Source organism: Alosa alosa, chromosome 22 (genome assembly GCF_017589495.1).
Source record: "Alosa alosa isolate M-15738 ecotype Scorff River chromosome 22, AALO_Geno_1.1, whole genome shotgun sequence".
Lineage (NCBI taxonomy): Eukaryota > Metazoa > Chordata > Actinopteri > Clupeiformes > Clupeidae > Alosa > Alosa alosa.
Genome location: NC_063210.1, coordinates 20794538 through 20814151, shown reverse-complemented (window position 1 = coordinate 20814151; position 19614 = coordinate 20794538). Strand labels below are relative to the sequence as shown.

Genomic DNA, 19614 nt, shown 5'->3' with positions numbered 1-19614 from the left:
CTAAATTGAGTTATTGTTTAATTATGCATGATTTACTTTTTATTAAATTCGTAGGTTGGAATGCCTTGAGTCGCGGCAACAATTGTGTTTAAATGTAGTGTGCTTCAGCCTCTGGCAAGCTGGAAGGAAGCGGCAAGCGAATGAGCTTGAGAGCGAGTGTTAGAGACCCATGGTGTAGCCGTGTAGGAAAACGACTTTTCTTTGCCAACAGTATTATTCCAACCAACAATATAATAAAACAATAAGAAGAGGTCTTATTTCATTGAGTTAAATCGAAACAATGTCTTCTAGTGCTGGTGGACTGATATCCGTACTGGTAGGCACCCCGTCTTGTATTTGGGGACCGGCCTTTATTTGTCTGGCTATTAATCCAACTTTCACTCATTTATAAAATACAAGTCTTAACTAACTCTTTTGTTCTAAGACATTTATTTCAAACATAATTTCAAGACACATATTGGCTACTTCAGTTAGGCTACCTTGGTGCATAAATCCCAGTGAGTAGGCTACCACTCTCTGGCTACCACACCCCAGAGTGATAGGCCTAGCCGGAGCCCGTTCTCTGGCATTCTTACGCGTTCAGTGTGGGGTCCTAAACAAGCTGAGAATTTAGCGGTGTTACGTCTGCCTGTGACAGACTTGAGGAGTTCTTTGAAACATGGGGTAAGGAGAATCGCAATGAATCCAGCAAAAAAACAAAAATGCATCACATCTCTTTTTCAGAAGGCAGACGTAGTAAGTTGACATACATTTTATACATCCCCAGCCAATGTGTGATGGAAAAGTAATTTCCCCAAGGCAACTTTATGTTGCAATTTTCTGTGTGTTGTGGACTGGTAACTTGTTAAGCCAACATGTTCTAACGTTGCATCAATAAATGTTAACTGTAAACACATAGTATATTCATGGCTTCATATATCAACATCCCTGCTGGAGTATTCTACAATTGGCCCAAGTAGTGTGAAATAAAAAAATAAATAAAAGTAGAATTGCACATGAAGCTGGTCTGAGGGCAGATCTGGTAATGTGCTCATCTCACAGTTTTGACCATTTTTATCAAAAAATATTTTGAAAACAATCAATGGTATTATCTTAATATAGGCCCTACTGGCAAGATTAAATTATGATGGCCGAAAGTGGGCCAGAGGTCATACTGGGATTGTCAATTTTTTATTATTATTATTTTTTCCCCCGTCACTTCCTGAATTGTTGGTCAACGAGTCCCGGGACACCGAAACACCCACTAGACTTGGACTATGGAAAAATGTAGTTTGATTCCCGCCACTCCCGCTCACTCTTTCTCACAAACACACACGCCAAGGTCGCGGGTTTAGGGGCAGCCGTGCCCTACTGGTTAGCACTTCGGACCTGTAACCGGAGGGTTGCCTGTTCGAACCCCGACAAGTAGGCATGGCTGAAGTGCCCTTGAGCAAGGCACCTAACCCCTGCGCCGCTGTTGATGCAGGGAGCTCACTGCGCCGGGATTAGTGTGTGCTTCACCTCACTGTGTGTGTTTCACTAATTCACGGATTGGGATAGATGCAGAGACCAAATTTCCCTCACGGGATCAAAAGAGTATATACTTATACTTATACATACATACACACACACAGCGCATGCACACACACACACATCCACATGCACAGACACTCACGTGCACACACACACAGAGGCGTATCAAGCTTTTTAAAAGTGTGGGGGTTGTGGGACAGGGAAGTTGTAAGTTTTTTCCCCGAAAAAATTTGAGATTCTGATTGCTAAACACACCATTTTAATGCAGTTTGGGAGGGACAGAAGAAGCAGCGCCTCATGTGACATGTAGGCCTACATGATCTACCTGCTATCACTTCACTATTTGAGACTACCCTACATGGAGACATATCTCATGTTATAAATCAAGAAATAATTTCAGAAATATTTTTTTGTGTATATGGGTTAGCAGGCTACAATAAATTGCCTAACAGACAACAGCCTAATTTCGAGGTATCACTAATATCTATTGAATAAATGTAAAGGACACAGAATAGTGACAGAACTGTACAGTAAGCTCAAATTCAAAAACGTTTGAAGTCTACCCATATGCAAAGGGAATATAAATCAATTGTGTTGCATATAGCCAGCTTTAATTAATGTCAATTTAAAGATTATGATTAGCAGTTTCTATGGTTTTTCCATTGATAGTTACAGGAAGTCACGTTGTTCTTTAAACTATTGTTGCTTCTAGCCCACGTTACCTCCAGTTTCACTTGCTGCAGAGATGCACATGTTCTGTGTTAGTGGGGCACATTGCATGAGCCCTCACAAGGGTTCTATTTTAGTTCATGCTGGAAATATTACTTCTCAGATGTAGAACTCAAATGTGGCTTGACACCGCCGTGTAAGGGACTGGTCGTTACTTAACAACGGGGCCACCGGGGGGTTTTGAGTGCTTCTGTCAAAAGTTGAATGACCATCCCCGCCTGCAAGAAAATTATCAGCGACCCTCCAACTGCATTTTCAAAATAGATACTTCCCCCCATGGTATTAAACAATATGTAAACACATCAACTCAGGATATCGGTTTCAAAATAACCTCTGCTTTCTGATCTTACACATCAAACTTCACCAAGATGGTGGCCATTTCAGTAGATTTACTCACTAACATTGTTGTGGAAACACAATAAGCATGGAAACTAAATGCACACTTCCTGCAACATCAGCCTACTTGAAATAAGTTAATCCTCTAGTATTCACATGAAATAAAACAATAAAACATTGAGACCATTCAACAAAGCACACTGGGTAATAACAAATTCAACAAATGCTATGGACTCGTCTCTAGGCTTCCTCAGTCATTGTAAAGCTGCCGAAGCTGAACATTATCCAAAACTCAATTTCTCAGACGAGCGTCAATTTGGGAGCTTGCTACACTCCTTCCTTCTCAAATGATTTGAAAAGGCCGTTTGCACAATTTCACATATAATCACAGGGACCGAAAAATACCTAACATGCCAACTTTTTCCGGGTTCATAATTTTAACTTTTCCCCGCTGTCTTGCCGTTTTATTTTCCTGTAGAATACCCCATATAATACTCTCATAACATTAGTCCTGCATTCTGGCCTGTCTCTGTGTTGTTACCCCTTGCCCTTCCAGTGAAACAGATGTATTCAAATCTTCGTTTTGCTTGCTTGAATGCGAACTCAGAGTGATGTTAACTAGGCTATTTGCAGTGTTAGATTGTCATTAGAGGCTATGTCCACGTTGCACCTGCCAGGGCTACTCAGCTACTCAGCTACAAGTAGACAAAGAATTCCCCCTGTATATTCACTCCAAGTTGGCCTACCATAATTTACCAACTCTACGCTGTAGACCATAAACTGGCTATTTATATGACCAATGTAGGCTATTTGTTCAACTTTATTAAGCAGAATTATGCACTGCTACTTGGAACGTAACACATTTTTTTGTTGGCAGGAGAGAGAATGACAGCGTGTTGCTTAAATAGGGCCTATAGCCTAGCCTACTATATATATCTTTTGCAAACAACAAAAACAGAAAGGATGGAGACAGCAAAACTAGAGATGGGCAGGAACAAGGTCAATTGGTAGAAATGCTTGTCAAAACGTTAGGAGCTGGATGTGTGGATGAATGAACTGAAGCACAATGCTTTATGTTAAGCATGCACACTGTTTAAAGTTAGGCTACACGGTAAACCAAAGTTAAATTTAGCTTTTTTAGGGCTGGATAAAGTTGACAAAATGGATGTAGGCTGTTAGGCGTGAATAAAGTAGGCTACTTTGTTGCTCCAACCCTTCCAATGGGGAACGAATAGTTGACATTTTCCGTATTTTGCGTGAGAAACCCGGGAAATCTCCCTTATTTTCATTGTTCAATGTTGACAGAGCTATGGAACGAAAGAGAACGTTATATGGCGACAGAAATCAACAATCAAACAAGCCACTTTGATTTTTTGCTGTTTTCATTAGGCCTAATACAGAAGATGGGTGACCCCCCTCCTAGACAAATAAAGTTAGGTGACCCTCCCCTCAACAAAGAATAAAACGACATGACCCTCCCCTATTTTCCTCTGGTGGTCCCGTTTATAAATAACGAACAGTCCCTAAGATCAAAATAAGATGTTCTAAATGGAATGCGATCTCCAGTAGATGTAGCACTACACACATTGACAGTGAAATGCCGGTTCTTCACTGACGCTATTTGATGTGATTGGCTGGATGACAGTTAAATCACATCAACAGACCTATTTGTGTCTCTCTGTGTGTGCGTTACGGTAGATACGGTTCTAACTCTTTACGGGAGCGTTTATTTCAACATTTTACTTTCGTTTTAATCTGACAAAAAGTGTGGAGGATATAATCGTGTTTCAGCAAAAGTGTACGCTATAACACCCACATTCCCCACGCTTGCTACGCTCCTGCAAAAAGACAATTGAGAATAGGCCAAGAACCCTCCAATTTTACCTAGGCCTACTAAAAAAAATATAAATAAAAATCACACAATAATGAATAGACGTTTCAATACCCTACACGCCAGATGGCGCACTATCCACACAACCCGAAACAACCGTTCCACCAAAGATTGTTAAGGCGGAGCAAGATACTTAGTCGTAGCAGAGAATGTCTAATAAGGGGAGAACTGCCACTCTCGGAAAACTTCCGGTTTCTGAACTGGTTGCAGTTCCTTCTGTGGTTCCACATGAGGGCGCTCGTCCACAAGTGCAGAATGCATGGAGGTCTATGGAGCGTACCCCTCAAAATCCACTTTTCTCGGGATATATTTTTTTTCAAGTAATTTGAGTATTGTATTCGAAAGGGGAGGCAAAGAAAATACACTTGGTTGAGTATTATATTTTTTAAAGTCACTTAACTGTTCTTAAAAGCCTTTCAAATGTGTCAATGACGTCATTCATTAGCACAATGCTAGCGTATTATGTGCAACAACGACCCAACCTGTAAGAAATCAAAAGGACATAAGTACTCGTTCATTCAACTTTTGACCTATAACCCATGTTGAAGTTATACAAACTACAATCAAATCTAAGATTTGTCAACGACAATCAGGTGAAAGAGACAAATTTAGCCGTCTAGCTCCATTGACTCCCATTCATTCTGCACTCATGGCGATCGCCCCCAGTGGAACTCTGTTGGAACTGCATCCAAAATTCGGTACAATGGGACTTAATACGGAGTGGCAGGCTCTCCGTAGACGGGCTCTGCCTTAACAATCTTTGGTTCCACTGAACTATTGCGCATGCGGAATGAAACCGATCGGCGTGTCATATGGATGCGCTTTTTTTCATTACACTCTCCCGGTTACACCTTTGTTATATCCGCGCAACGTAGGTGTATGTTGACGTTCGACCTTCCCGTCATCCACTTGCATACTTGCACAACGTGAAACATGGCTGATCAAGGCAGTAAAGGGGGCTCGGACGCTGAATTTGCCAAGAGAATTGACCCAGCAAAGGAGAGTTTGACGCGTGAGCAGTTGCAGTTTATCCAGCAAGTGGAAATCGAACAGTGGAAGAAGAGATCACAGAAGCTACGGGGTCGAAATATGGCCACGGGCCTTGCAATTGCCGCTATGGTGACGGGCATCTGTATCCTTTCCCTTCTCAACTCAGATAACGTTAGCTGAGTGGTGTTATACAAGGTTATGTGGGGATACGTAACAGTCTTTGACACCTTGATTAATTTTTATTGTAATAGTATGGCATGAAGACTTCTTTCAGGTAGGCCTATCTGCTTAGCTGATATAAAGCGATCAGTTTTAGGTAAAAAGGACACTTGGAACTTTACTAGCTGTTAGCCAGTGAGCTAATGTCATGTCACTATGTGGTTCTGTGCAAGAACAGTAGTAGTTACCTTATTTTGCTGGTAACATAGTCGTTCGACATACGACAGTTAAAGAATAACAAAAGGGACAGGTTACCAAATGGCAGCCTTGGACCAGGGCACATCTATGGAATAAGTTCCTACGTTCTATTTGTTGAGATGGATTAGGCTATAATGAAAGATGTGGGACAACCATTAAATATACATATTTTCTGTTGTGTATATATGTCTTTCAAGAGTTTGACAGTGGCATTACATTCGCTTACAGACTAACGTGATTTGTGTCATGATGATGCTGAGTCACTTTAACTAAACGTTATCAGATGCCTACACGATCTACGCGGTGAAACAGGAGAAGATCATGGACGAAATTGATGAGGAGGCCAAATTTATCAGATCGCAAGGAGCAAAAACGGGTGCCAATTGAGAAAGGATATGTGTACCAACGGGCTTCGTCTGGCGTGTCCTTAAGCTTGGACACTTGTTTGCACTGACTTTTTGGACTGAAGGGGACGGAAGGGGACGAACATGTTTTTTTACCCTCTGCTGACAGTTTGTTCTACCAAATTGACACTAGGGGGCGCAAGAAGTCAACATTTTGCAAGTCTGTCAGCCTTCTTATTTCTGCAGTCTTTGACTGTTTCGAGGACTGCTAACATGTCTGATCCGGGAGGGGGTAATGTCTTTATGTCTGTGTACATAATAGAAACTGTGTTCATGTGTGTTATTTACTTTCATTGCTCACACTACCATCAAGTGCTTGTTTAATGACAGGCAATGGAACATACTAAAGTGGAAATTAAGTCACATCCTCAACAGGATGTTAATGAAAATATCATACAACACTGACTGTGGTAATTGTAATTAAATGGTAGGATAATATTGTAAGACTGGCAAACCTGATTTTTCAAGAATAAATTATACAGTGTCATTGTTCTTTGCAGTTTCACTTTTGTATTGTAGCAGCATAGATTATTGTCAAGAATCGATTTTCAGAACAATCACAAAAGACATAACTCAGTCTTGAACTCAAATGTTTATTATCTGTACAAATATTAAGAGTTACTAAGTATTCAAAAATGAGGAAAGGCACAGAGTTAGCGTGACAATATTGCTAGCAGCTTTGCAATCAAAAGCATCACAATCACCAATCATATGCTAATATTCCCATCACATTTTTGCTCTAAAAATATATAATATATATAATCTTCGTCTGCTATGAATACAATCTTTAAAGTATTTCTCAGTGTGTGCGTTTCACAAGGCAATTATTGAAGATTCACAGCTTTGCAATACATCCGACTCATTATTGTTGTTGTTTTTGGATATTACATTCAGACAAGCTACTGTACACAACCAGGCAATGCAGAATGCAATTGATGTGGAGCAGATTTGTCATGTACCAGGCCCCAACTCGGTCTAGAGTTACCTGTCATCTATCTAATCCACAGTGTTTTGGTGTGTGTGTGTATGTGGCTCAACTCCGGGGATTCTGTCTTGCAAAGGTGCAATGTGTCCTGAAAGCAACTTCAAACATGAAAGTCAAAACTAGAGATGCATCAATATATCAGCCAACATCGGCCCTGTTGACTGATATCGGCAAATTTATGACAATTACCATTGGCAGTGGCTGATGTTTATCAGTCATGTTCCATCAATTCTGCACTAGGTAAATGTGTGGCTTGAAAGACCGGATTTTTTTTTTACATGTTTTTGTTTCCACTGTACTAAAGGTTATTTTACACATCGATATCGGTGCATCCCTAGTCAACACAATAACTTCTACACAGCTACAGTGTACAGCCAGCAGCACACCAGGCAAAAATCATCCTTAACTGAAAATTCACTGTGAATCAGAACACATTTTAGTTTACTGTCTCTGAGCTTGTCACCAAGGCCAGATAAACAAATTATTTTCAGCATAATACAGATTATTTAGCCCCTTTTGATAGTATTAAGAAATACTTTACAAATACCTATGCATTAGATGCTTGCAGTCAGAAAGGAGTCACAATGACCCATAGATATGAAAGGCTCAAAGTGACACTGCGTATGTAACTGTAAAATCTTGTAAATCAGAAGAAGACTGAAGATGAGATTGTTTTAAAGAACGAGTGACTTGAGGGATACTGCACATGTTCTCTACCCATAGACGCTAATTCCAGATTCAAGATTCCATCCTGATCCATAGCCAATCAGAGTTGGTTCTGAGGGTTCAGAATCTTCTCTTTGAAGACAAAAGCAGACTCTCTACACAAAGATGGTTACCCCTGCATCTATTCAACATACCCCATCTCATTCTTTAGCTGTGTCAGACATTAACCATGCTGATTTTCTGGTAGTGTGGAAAGGCAGTTGATTTATCCCAAAGTGCGAAGGTGCATGGTTTCTCCAATTGATCCATTATTTTTTAATATTGATTGCACATCTGGATGTAATCATTCTCTTCTAAGCATGTGCAATATGGTAAGCAGTTATGACATTTGTTTTCCATATATTAATACTGAAGACAATTTCCTACTTTTGTATTGAAAAGATTTGATCGAAAATTACTTTCAGATTGCAAAGTGAGCACTGTTGAAACAGTCACAGAAGGTCAGTGACATTTTGCAAATAGTGCCTCTATTTATATGTGATGCGGTAAGAAATATGTACATTTATGAACAATGTAATCATTCATCAACTTTGCACTATGCAAAAAATAACAATGACATTAATCAAAATAGAATATATGTCTCAAGAAGACGAAAGAAACATGATATCTGGATGCTTACTCCTTGTATATATGACTTCTACAAGCAACACCCATCTCAAATATACACCAGTATGCGGTTGATCGAATATCACTTCTTTGCTGTTGGATTCATTCACTGATTCTACAGCAAAACTATAAGCAAAACAGTAAAAGTACAAATGATTGTTATCTGCTGATAGACTAGGTTTTCTCCCTTTGTCTCTCTTTTCTCTCTCTCTCTCTCTCTCTCTCACACACACACACACACACACACAATGACACATAGAATGAAACATGCCTGATCATTGAACATCATTATTCACAGGCTTGAAAGTGCAAAGAAACTACAGGAGACCTTGAACAATGTCGAGAGCCTTAGGAAGATACACATTCTCTCTATCTCCCAACAACTTAGTAGGAGATTGCAGGAGAAACACACACACACACACACAGGGCTGCCTCTGTTTTTGGAAGAATGTTTGGTTTGTGAAGTAAAGCCCATTCTAGAGCTATTCTTTCTGCAGGATTGACTACATCCAGGCCTTTGTGTGCAGCTCAAGCACATGATTGCGTTGCATGGTTTATCCTCTGGTTGACCTCTGAACTCTTTGGGTCCTCCATTAACTTCATACTTCATGTGTGTGAGACATGCCACAAGGAGAGGGGGAGGGGCTTGGGCTTGAGTTGGACTTGACAAGCGTCCATCTGTAGCAGTGAGGGCGACTGGTCCAGAGGAGAACGAGACAAAAAAAAAAACGATAATAAAATAAAACACAAAAGCATTGCTGTGGATACCACTTCCTCCTACGTAGGTATGACATCACTTCCTCCAGCGCTGGTGCACAGACTCATGGGAGTGCGGATGCTCTGGATGCTGAGGTAGTCCATTCTAATTGTGCATGAGGCTCCGCTCTTACTGGAGACAGTATAAAGAAAGTGAGGAGAAATGAAGGGAGGAGAGGGGAGAATGAAGGGAGGAGAGGGGAGAAGAAAGGAGGAGAGGAGAGAGAAAACAAAAGCAGAACTGTTGAGCTCACACAGCCCAGTGACTGAGGCACACACACAGGTGTCAGATCTCCTGCTTGACAGGGCTGGAGGCGGTGGAGGCAGAGCTGCTCACCATGCGGGTGAAGTCGGGGGCAAAGGTCACGACCTTGCCAGGGCGCTCCTGGGACGAGCTTCGACTGCCGCCGCTGCCGCTGGTGGTGGTGCTGCTTGTGCTGCTGCCGCTCAGAGAGCTCTTTCTGACCATGCCTATACACCAATCACAGCAGAGACACACAGGTGAATATCTACTGGGCAACCAATCAGGAAACAGATACACAGGTCAACACTGACATGTCAAACAATCACTTTTTAATTGTACTGGCATATGTCTGTTTCTATCCACACTTGCGACTGCCTGTACACTTTTTGTGTGACTCCTAATTTTTATTTATTATTTTATTCTACTTTCTTTACCTTTTACTCAAAATCCTGCTTGTCTCCCTTGTGTACCCTACAATGTTCAGTGCTTTGAGTACATGATAAAGCGCTCTACAAATAAAATGTATTATTATTATTATTATTATTATTATTAAAGCCAAGATGGAAACATCAATCAGATGATATAAACATAATATCCTCTCGCCATGACTTCAGAATATGTCAGTTTACTTCAAGTAGTAGTAGTCAGTAACTTATTTATGTGTGGTGATTTAATGAGCTGTATTAGGAAAACAGGTAACACTTTACTTGACGGGTGAGTTCATAACACATTCATAGCAGCTGTCATAAACTGCACATAAAGCATTCATGACTGTTTCATGAGACATGACTCCACATTCATACCAAACCTTTCATGAATGTGGAAGACAGAATGACGGCAACTTGTCAAAATAAAAGTCCAACAATCGCAAAGCAGCATTGCCGTTTTTCCCTCCAGCTTTTGTGAATATTTCATGAATATCTTATGAAGTCTACATCGAATGTCACTTTACTATACAAGTTGTAAAGTATTCTTAATCACTGAGTTTAACACTGGGAGGTAAACTAGCCTACATTCAGCTGACCCGTATTTGTGTAACCTGGAACGGTTGGTCATTCCCAGTAGCAAAAGATGAGAAATCATCTGCAAAGGTTACATCATAAAACAAATACATTTTTGAAACAAAAAATATTTGCTTGACCATGTTCTGTCACTTTGACATTGGAGTAGCCCATTGACTCAGATGTGACGTGATCAGGTAAGGGGTTTGGAACAAAAACGGCAATGCTGCTTTGCGATTGTTGGACTTTTATTTTGACAAGTTGTCGTCGTTCTGTCTTCCATATTCATGAAAGGTTTGGGACGAATGTTGAGTCATGTCTCATGAAACAGTCATGAATGCTTTATGTGCAGTTTATGACAGCTGCTATGAATGTGTTATGAACTCACCCGTCAAGTAAAGTGTTACCGGAAAACATTTGTATGGGTGTGTGCGTGCATGTGTGTGGGTGTGTGTGTATGTGTGCGTGCACGTGTGTGTGTGTGTGTGTGTGTCTCTCTACCTGTCAGTGGCAGGATGTCCAGCCTCTGGAGGCTATTGCGTCGTGAGGGCGGGTAGCCGCCCCCTTTGGAGAGGCGCCACTGGCGACTGGACAACATGGCGGCCGGCGAGACGATCCCGGGAGGGGGCACCTTCCCCATCCGCTCATACAGCTCCTCGATCTCCCGCTTCTGAGCCGACTGCAGGGACTGCACCTCACCCATGTGTCTGATAGGGAAAAGGAAGGGAGAGAGAGAGGGGGATACAAGGAGAAAGAGAGAAAAAGAGAGAATGATAGAGAGAGACAGCAGGAGGGGGTTGGACACAGGCACAGGGAAGAGGAGAGGGAGAAAGAAGGGGAAAGAGAGACATTTGTTAACATTAAGATTTAATAGAAATAATCTAACACTCCATGTTACAAGGTATTTCACAAAGGCAGGAAACCGGAAAAGAACTCATATGACAGTTGCCTTTACCCAAAGAAAGTGAGATTCTTCACAAGTCTAAAACAACAAAGATCACGAGTCCAAAAAAAAAAGGTCCAAACAAGCATTGTTTATATTCATGTTTACATTTATGGTTGTGTTTACATTCATATTTACAGTTATGGTTGTGTGTACATTCATTACATTCATATTTGATCCACTCACTTCTCTCTGAGCTCCTGAAGCTCCTCCCAGACCCCCTCCACCTCGCTCTCTGATTCGTCGCTGCTCAGGTAGGAGGAGTTACGCAGGTAGCTCATCCACAGGTGGTGCAGAGGTGCGGGGTACTGGGGGCTTGCGGACCCCATGTCCTCCCACAGGCGCCCCCTCGCCGTCGAAGCTGCTGTTCACCGATGTCCCCAGCAGGCTTAGGGTCAGGTCCGGCCGACGGCCCCTCTTCCTCCGGCGCCGATGCTCCTGCTCTTCCTCCTCCTCCTCATCTTGCTCCTCTTCACCATCACCCTCCTCTTCATCATCATCATCACCATCATCCTCATCATCATCATCTTTGGTCTCCAGAAGGATCTGGCTTTGATCCAGAGGCAGAGAGGCTGGCTGGTCACTGCTGCTGCCCACCAGGAGCTGCTCATCCTGGGGAGGATCTGTTGCTCTACTCCCCTGGCTCTGAGGGTACCCTGTTAGAAGGTTCTGGAGAAGGGGAGACCCTGTGAGGTGCTCCTGGTTTTGGGGTGACCCCGCCGTCGATGTGTGCTGGTTGTGGCCGGCGCTGAGAGGTGATGGGAGTGTCCTCGCACACCCTTGTGGCTCATTTCGGGGGGCGGGGTTACACTGGGGGCGGGGCGGGGTTTGGTCAACAGTAGATGTGATTGGACAAGCAGTGGGTGTGGGCATGGGTGTGGTTTTCAATGGCAACTCCTTACTGGGTGAGACCTGGAAACGTCCCACTGTGACAGTTGGCTTTGGCTCTGCTGGAGAGAGAAGAGACAGAGACTTTATTACACACAATTTAGCATCTTCACATTAGCAGGCAGCACATAAACCACATGTATTAACCACAAGTATATAGACTGATAGCTTTAGCCAATAGTGCTAACAATAACATAAGAGATTGCTGAGCGCTAGGATAACTCTGAGCGCTAGGATAACTCTCAGAAGATATTCACTCATGCCTGGCTGTTTCAATTTATAACCCGTTAGATTAGCTATATTAAGAGGGACGCAAGTGAGGCCTGTGTTGTGCTGTGTGTGTGTGTGTGTGTTTGGCCCCCGGTGGCCCGCATCTGCTTGCGTGTGTTTCTGGTGTAAACACACACTCGCATCGGGCCAGTGCTGCTGTTAGCTGTTAGTCCGTATTCACACACACACACACACACACACACGCACACACGCACACGCACACGCACACGCGCGCGCCGCATGCATTTACATCCTCAGCCATCTATCTTCACAAGTATTATAGCCAACCACAGAGTTATGCAATGGCTCCACAGACAAACCCCATAATGTCCTCATCAGTAATAGTTGTGGTGTGTGTGTGTGCGTGTGTGTAGGTGTGTGCGAGTGTGGAGGTGTGCTTGTGTGTGTGTGTGTGTGTGTATGTGTGTGTGTGTGTATGTGTGTGTGTGTGTAGGTGTGTGTGTGTAGGTGTCTGCATCAGTGCCGGCCTAAGTGTGAGCGCGGGCACGTCCCAAACCAACCCGCTGAGGGAGGTGTGCCAACCTGGCCCTTGCCAGCTCATCAGGGGCTAATTTAGAACCCATACATAATAAAACAACGTTGCGTAAGGAAGAAAGAAGGCTCTCATTGTGTGTGTTTGTGTGTGTGAGTGAGAGAGTGTGTGTCAGGATGTTTGTGTGTGTGTGTGTGTGTGTGTGTGCGTGTGAGAGTGTGTGTGTCAGGATGTTTGTGTGTGTGTGTGTGTATGTCTGTAAGTGGTTAGCCAAGCTTCTCTAGTGCTCAGATTGGTGTAGTAATGCTTTTGGAAGTCAGCCCTCGGATTAGTCAGTGCGCCAAACTCGGCCCATCTTACCGTCGAATGCCGGCGACGCTTTGCTCTCGGACAATGGACCGCATGGTTCCGCCGTCGCCAGCGGGGAAAGGGATCGCAGGCTAGACGAGGACATCTGTGGGGTCAAACCAAAACATAAACAAACGTGTGTTCCTTGTCACTTTGGTTTGGGGATATTTTAAAATGAACTTTTTTATATTTTGCTGAGGTAATGAAGGCGGAGTTGGCGGTACAAGCTAACCACCATCCCCAGAGGAGAACACGAGGTCTGTCTCTCTGAGACACTGCTGACAGACCGCTGGGTGGACTTAATTATACATCCGCTGACAGCAGCAAATTTGACTGGAGTCGGCTAAATTGTCTGGACTCAGTGTAATACGTTTTGAAAAGGGCATGGTTATGTCCAGCTGCCATGTCCCACCATGTACCAGTTCATTTAGACTGGTAGGTGTAGTGGGAGACGTAGTGTCACACCTACAGTATAATGGCTGGCTGCCATGTTTCAAATGGTTGGAGAGTAGATCAATTCAACCCTATTCAGTGCAACGGAGTGCAAAAAGATGAAGGAAGCATTTTAAAGTTCATTGATCCAATATGAGCTCTTCCCCTGACTCTTTTAACTCTAAGGCCTGATAGCTCTAGATGATTCTTGAGCTTAAGAATTAACCTCTGGAGCTTAATTCAAAGACTTGCTATACATTGACACACTATACACAGCCTATTGTATTCTATTGTATTCTATTCCATTTTATTCCATTTAATTCTACTCCATTCCATTGTATTCCATTCTATTCTATTCTATTCTATCAGTCCCTGGTAACTGGGCCAAGTGAGTTGTTTCTTACCGTACTCTCTGGACTGGTCCTCGAGGGGGATGACAGGGCCAGAGGAGAGATGCAGCCTGATCGGTCCTGATGCGGTGGCCCTGGCAACGGGTGCGCGTGCACCTGATGGGTCTCCTGAGGGAGGGGTGAGGGGCAGTAGAACCCCCCCTGCGGAGGGGACAGAGGGGTGGTGGTGGTGGTTGGGGGGTCTGGAGGGGAGTGGTGCCCTACGGGGGCCATAGGGGACACCGAGTGGGGTGGGGTGGGGCTGTACCCCCTTGGCATGGACTCATACCCACCATGGGCATCGTGGGAGTGGAGATAGTGGTGGTGGTACTCTGTTCCGTACCCCGGGTCGGCAGGCGTGGCTGTGGGGTAAGGGGGCGCCTGGGGGTACATGTGCGGGTGCGGGTACCCCCCCATCTGAGAGGACATGTGGTGGTGGTGGTGGTGGTGGAAGCCGGACAGGGCGCCGGGCAGAGCCTGTGCCAGGGGAGACGCCAGCGTGGGGCCGGGCATGAAGGAGTGCGCCATGCTCATCGCCATGGACAGCACGTTGGCCAGCTGACAAGCTTAATCATGGGTGCGGGTGCTGCTGTTAACCACATCGTCCGGGCGCAAGCAACGGGAGGCGGGTCGGTGGTGAGGGGACAGGGGCTGGCGTCCCACCCCGCCCCAAGGGATTCTGGGACGGGAGGCACGGGTGAGCTGGGAGCCGGCGGTGGGGGAGGGGAGGAGAAGGGGAGCTGGACAGCAGGGGGCGGGACAGCAGGGGGCGGGACTCTGGGCGGGGTTTTGGGGGCATCCAGGTGGCCGATTGGGTAAGGGAAAGGGAAGTGGGTGTTTCCCAGGAGGCCGGACATGTGGTAATGCTGCAGGTGGGCCAGCTTGGACAGAGGCATCATCGGATCTGGAGAGAAGAGTGAGGCTGGGGGGTGGTGGTAGTGATGAGGAGAGCCTGCGCACACACACACACACACACACACACACACACACACACACACACACACACACACACACACACACACACAGAGAAACAGTGTTTCAGTTTAACATGTTCCCTTAATCTACCTGGTGTGTGGTGAGCGTTCTGGCACATAATTTCTGCCGTGCATCACCCAGGTGGGTGCTACACATTGGTGGTGGTTACTAGTGAGTCTAGTCTAGAGACTAGAATCTAGTTAGCTTCAGTGGGATAACACGGCAGAAGAGGATAGAGAGGCTAGTTAGCTTCATTGGGATAACACGCAGAAGAGGATAGAGAGGTTAGCTTCAGTGATAATAATCCGACAGAAGAGTGGATAGAGAGGCTAGTTAGCTTCAGTGGGGATAATCCGCAGAAGAGGATAGAGAGGCTAGTTAGCTTCAGTGGGATAACACGGCAGAAGAGGATAGAGAGGCTAGTTAGCTTCAGTGGGATAACACGGCAGAAGAGGATAGAGAGGCTAGTTAGCTTCAGTGGATAACACGCAGAAGAGGATAGAGAGGCCTTCAGTGGGATAACACGGCAGAAGAGGATAGAGAGGCTAGTTAGCTTCAGTGGGATAACACGGCAGAAGAGGATAGAGAGGCTAGTTAGCTTCATTGGGATAACACGGCAGAAGAGGATAGAGAGGCTAGTTAGCTTCAGTGGGATAACACGGCAGAAGAGGATAGAGAGGCTAGTTAGCTTCAGTGGGATAACACGGCAGAAGAGGATAGAGAGGCTAACTTGGGAGGAAAACAACAAATGCCATCAGGAGGTCAGACTGCAATATTGTACTTCGCTACCCAAGGATATTCAGCCCTACAGAGTGGGTAGACGATGTGGCAGTGGCCGCTGTATCATTGTGGAGAAACTTCATAAAATCCTTTCCGGTTTGGTAACTATGGTAACTAGTTTAGAAAGTCATTACAGAACAGCTCAAAGTCAGTGTTTTCCAAACTTCAGATTGGAAAGGTGTATAACAGAAATGTCTTAAGTCACCAAAATCCCCATAACATATGATGCCAGTCATCTCGATAGAGCTCTGTTATCTCAATGTATCGCAATGGATGTACTGCTCAATCGGAAGTTCTGAGACAATGTGGGCAAAGCTAGCGCCCCCCATGTTTGCACGCGGAATAAGGTGAAGGTAAAGTGAGTCTACGGTAGTCTTCCTTCAAGTCACTGGCATACAAGAAAGACTTTTCCGAATGCACATCAGTGACAAAAAAAACCCACCAAACCAACCAAACGAGTTCTATCTCGTATATCACACAGAACGCCTTGTGAACTGCCGGTGACAGTTGTGAGTGACAGCGTTTGTGTAGGATTTGATCTTATATAAACGTCGAGAGGAAAGAGCAGGCTTTTAGCTGTTCCAAAAATGTCCTTGGAAACGGGTAAAAAAAACAGACTGAAACGGGCCTCCAATGACTCAGCTCATCCCGGGGACAGATTTGTACTAACGTAACCTGTGTTTAGAGAGAGAGAGCGCAGACAGCACACACTGCACAGAGGAAAAGGCATTTCTGGCATCAGCCTGACAAGAGTGAATAGTGAAGTCTCTTTTCTCTCTCTCTCTCTCTCTATACAGTTAAACACCTCTCTCTATTGGTCTCTCTGTCTCTGTCTCTCTTTCCCAAATCCTGTCTCTCTCCCTCTCTCGCTTTTGAGTTGATCCCCACTCCTCTTCATTCTCTCTCTCCTGTCTTCACCTTCTCTCTTCTCTCCTCCTCTCCTCTTCTCCTCTCCTCCTCTCCTCTCCTCGGCTGAAGGGAGTAGGGCTGTGAATCCCCTGTGCGTTTGGTTTCCAAGGCATTCCATTCCATGTTACTTAACCAACACGCTGCTGTTTATGCAAAACTCTGGATAGTGTCGTTGCATCACCCGTAGCAGCAGCCGCCACTGTAGCGTCTCTCTCTCTCGCTCTCCCTCTTTCTCACACACACACAAACACACTCATGTACACCCACACCCACTGAGACACACACACACACACACACACACATGAAATGAACGGCACACTGTTACTGCATGCACCTCCTGCTCCTGATCTCTCACATTTTTTTCAGAAGCGACAAAAATGAGGTGTTGACAAACAGGTTGCAGTGACGTCAGTCGCCCACCAATCAACAGAGACGCCACGGCAACAAGGGCACCTCAGTCTGAGGAGGGACACTGCCACTCCTCCCCTCCTCGTCTGCAAGCGGAGGGGCCGTGGGGATGGTGGAGGTGTGTGTGTGTGTGTGTGTGTGAGAGAGGCGGGCCTGTAAGATGGCAGAGAGCCAGCTGTCTGTCCCTATAGGACATAATGTTCTAAAACAAGCGGCAATCCGCACACACAATACAATACAGACAGAGATTCAGTCCTGATGTCAACTCATATTTTCCTGAAGCTGGATCTGTGTGTGAGTGTTTGTGTGTGTGTGTGTGTGTGTGTGTGTGTGTGTGTGTGTGTGTGTGTGTGTGTGATTTCTTTGAGGGGGTATTTTCTTTGGTTTGCACCAAAAGCCCCGTCTCCCCCAAGCAGAGGTTTAGCGGGGCACAAGAGAGAAAGTTTAGGGGGTGTGTGTGGAGTGGGGTTGGATGTGTGGGGGGGGGGGGGGGGGCTGTGGGTTGAGTTTCTTGGAATAAGTCTGGGGGGCGTGAGCAAGCACTGGCAGACAGATGTGGGACTCAACATAGTAGGATAGTAGGAGGGAGAAAGAGAGAGAGAGCGAGAGAGAGAGTGAGAGAGAGAGAGAGAGAGAGAGAGAGCGGGTGGGAGGGAGGGAGAGATTGAGGAAAAAAGAGAGAGAATGAATGTTTCAGAGGGAGAGAGAGAGTTTGAAAGGAGGGAGTAAAGTAATAATAGATGAGAAGAGTATAAGGGAAGGAGAGAAGTGCTGGAAGATAACCAAAGAGTTGGAGGTGAAGGAGAGAAAGAAATTGAGCAATACTGAGAGAGAGGGAGAGAGGGAGAGAGAGAAGGGAGGAGAGCAACAGAACCACTCTGCGCCTCTTTTCCCAGAAATCCTTCTCGCCTCTCCTCCTCTCCTCTCCTCTCTCACACAGACGCCATTCACCACAGCCCAAACAAGCCGTACTCAGGTAGGTGAGGTAATTACCCAGGAGTCCATGGGGCTCGGAGGGGCGGGCGCACAGAGCTGGGCTTTGTGGTGCAGCGTGGGTAACTGGCGCCCCAAACTAATGCCAGGAACAATATTCACCTCAAACGTACAGAAAGAGAGAGAGAGTGGGAGGGAGGGAGAGGGGAGAATGAGAAAGAGGGAAAGAGAGAAGGAAAGGGAAAGAGGGGAGAGAGGGATAGAATGAGAGAGGGAAGGAGAGACAGAGAAAGGGAGGGAGAGAAAGAGGGGAGAGAGGGTTAGAATGAGAGAGGGAAGGAGAGAAAGAGAAAGGGAGGGAGAGAAAGAGGGGAGAATGAAATGAGAAAGGGAAAAAGGGGAGAGGGATAGAATGAGAGGGGGAAGGAGAAACTTTCAATGGAAGAATGATGAGCAGGAGGAGATGAAAGGGGACATGTGTGTGTAGAATGACGTTTATTGGCGATGAGATGAAATGTAGTGTGTACGTAATAATAATGTGTGCGCGTCTGGTAATAATATATGTGTGTATGTGTGTGTATGCAGGTGTAATAATAATAATGTGTGTGTGTGTGTGTAAGGTGTGTTTGTGTGTAGTGTGTTTGTGTGTGTGTGTGTGTGTGTGTGTGTGTGGGTGTGTGTGTGTGTGTGTGTGTGTGTGTGTGTGTGTGTGTGTGTACCTGGTGTGTGAGTGACGTAAGGGCCCAACCTGGTGTATTGTGTAAGGACTGTGAACGTAAGAGGGGCCACATTGGACCCGTTTCTGCATCTGTGTGTGTGTGTGTGTGTGTGTGTGTGTGTGTGTGTGAGTAATACCTGGTGCGTTGTGAAAGGACTGGGAGCGTAAGAGGGGCCGCACTGGAGTGCTGACGTCTGGAGTCTGACACGGTGGAGACGTGCACACACCGACGCCTACGCCCGCTGTGCTAAAGTCAGCTGGAAAACAAACAAACACACCCACACACACACAACACACACAACACACACACACACACAGACATACACACACACACACACAAGAACAAACATACATACACACACACACACACACACACACAAGAACAAACACAAAAGTGAGTTTAATCTCGTGCTGGTGTTAATGGCAGCAGCATTATCTCTGACACACAGAGGAAGCATGCAGTCATCAGGCGCTCTCTCACCGGGCAGAGACGAGGTCGAGTGTGTCCGCGCAAGACTGTGGCTGTGCAGG

The 19614-nt window shown here is 45.2% G+C and overlaps 2 protein-coding genes across 2 annotated transcripts in view; one reads left to right on the top strand and one right to left on the bottom strand.

Annotated features, from left to right (window-relative positions):
• The first annotated feature begins 5340 nt into the window (after positions 1-5340).
• LOC125287631 (cytochrome c oxidase assembly factor 3 homolog, mitochondrial) lies at positions 5341-6766 on the top strand. The gene is made up of 2 exons (XM_048233561.1): positions 5341-5600; positions 6159-6766. Exons 1-2 carry the CDS (start codon positions 5402-5404, stop codon positions 6260-6262), a joined length of 303 nt encoding a protein of 100 aa, XP_048089518.1. The 5' UTR covers positions 5341-5401; the 3' UTR covers positions 6263-6766.
• A 2858-nt stretch (positions 6767-9624) lies between these two features.
• Positions 9625-19614, bottom strand: part of wnk4a (WNK lysine deficient protein kinase 4a) — a 61866-nt gene continuing 51876 nt past the window's right edge. Inside the window, 9 exon segments of the mRNA XM_048234064.1 lie at positions 9625-9823; positions 11099-11304; positions 11727-11882; positions 11884-12490; positions 13552-13645; positions 14376-14918; positions 14981-15312; positions 19221-19340; positions 19565-19614. The exon segment at positions 19565-19614 is cut by the window's right edge and continues 5 nt beyond it. Coding sequence (XP_048090021.1) covers positions 9639-9823; positions 11099-11304; positions 11727-11882; positions 11884-12490; positions 13552-13645; positions 14376-14918; positions 14981-15312; positions 19221-19340; positions 19565-19614 — 2293 coding nt within the window. The 3' untranslated portion in view covers positions 9625-9638.

Coding starts and splice junctions, on each gene's coding strand:
- LOC125287631 (XM_048233561.1), top strand. CDS start 5,402: ATGGCTGATCAAGGCAGTAAAGGGGGCTCGGACGCTGAATTTGCCAAG. Junction 5,601..6,158: donor CGCTATGGTGACGGGCATCT/GTATCCTTTCCC, acceptor AAACGTTATCAG/ATGCCTACACGATCTACGCG.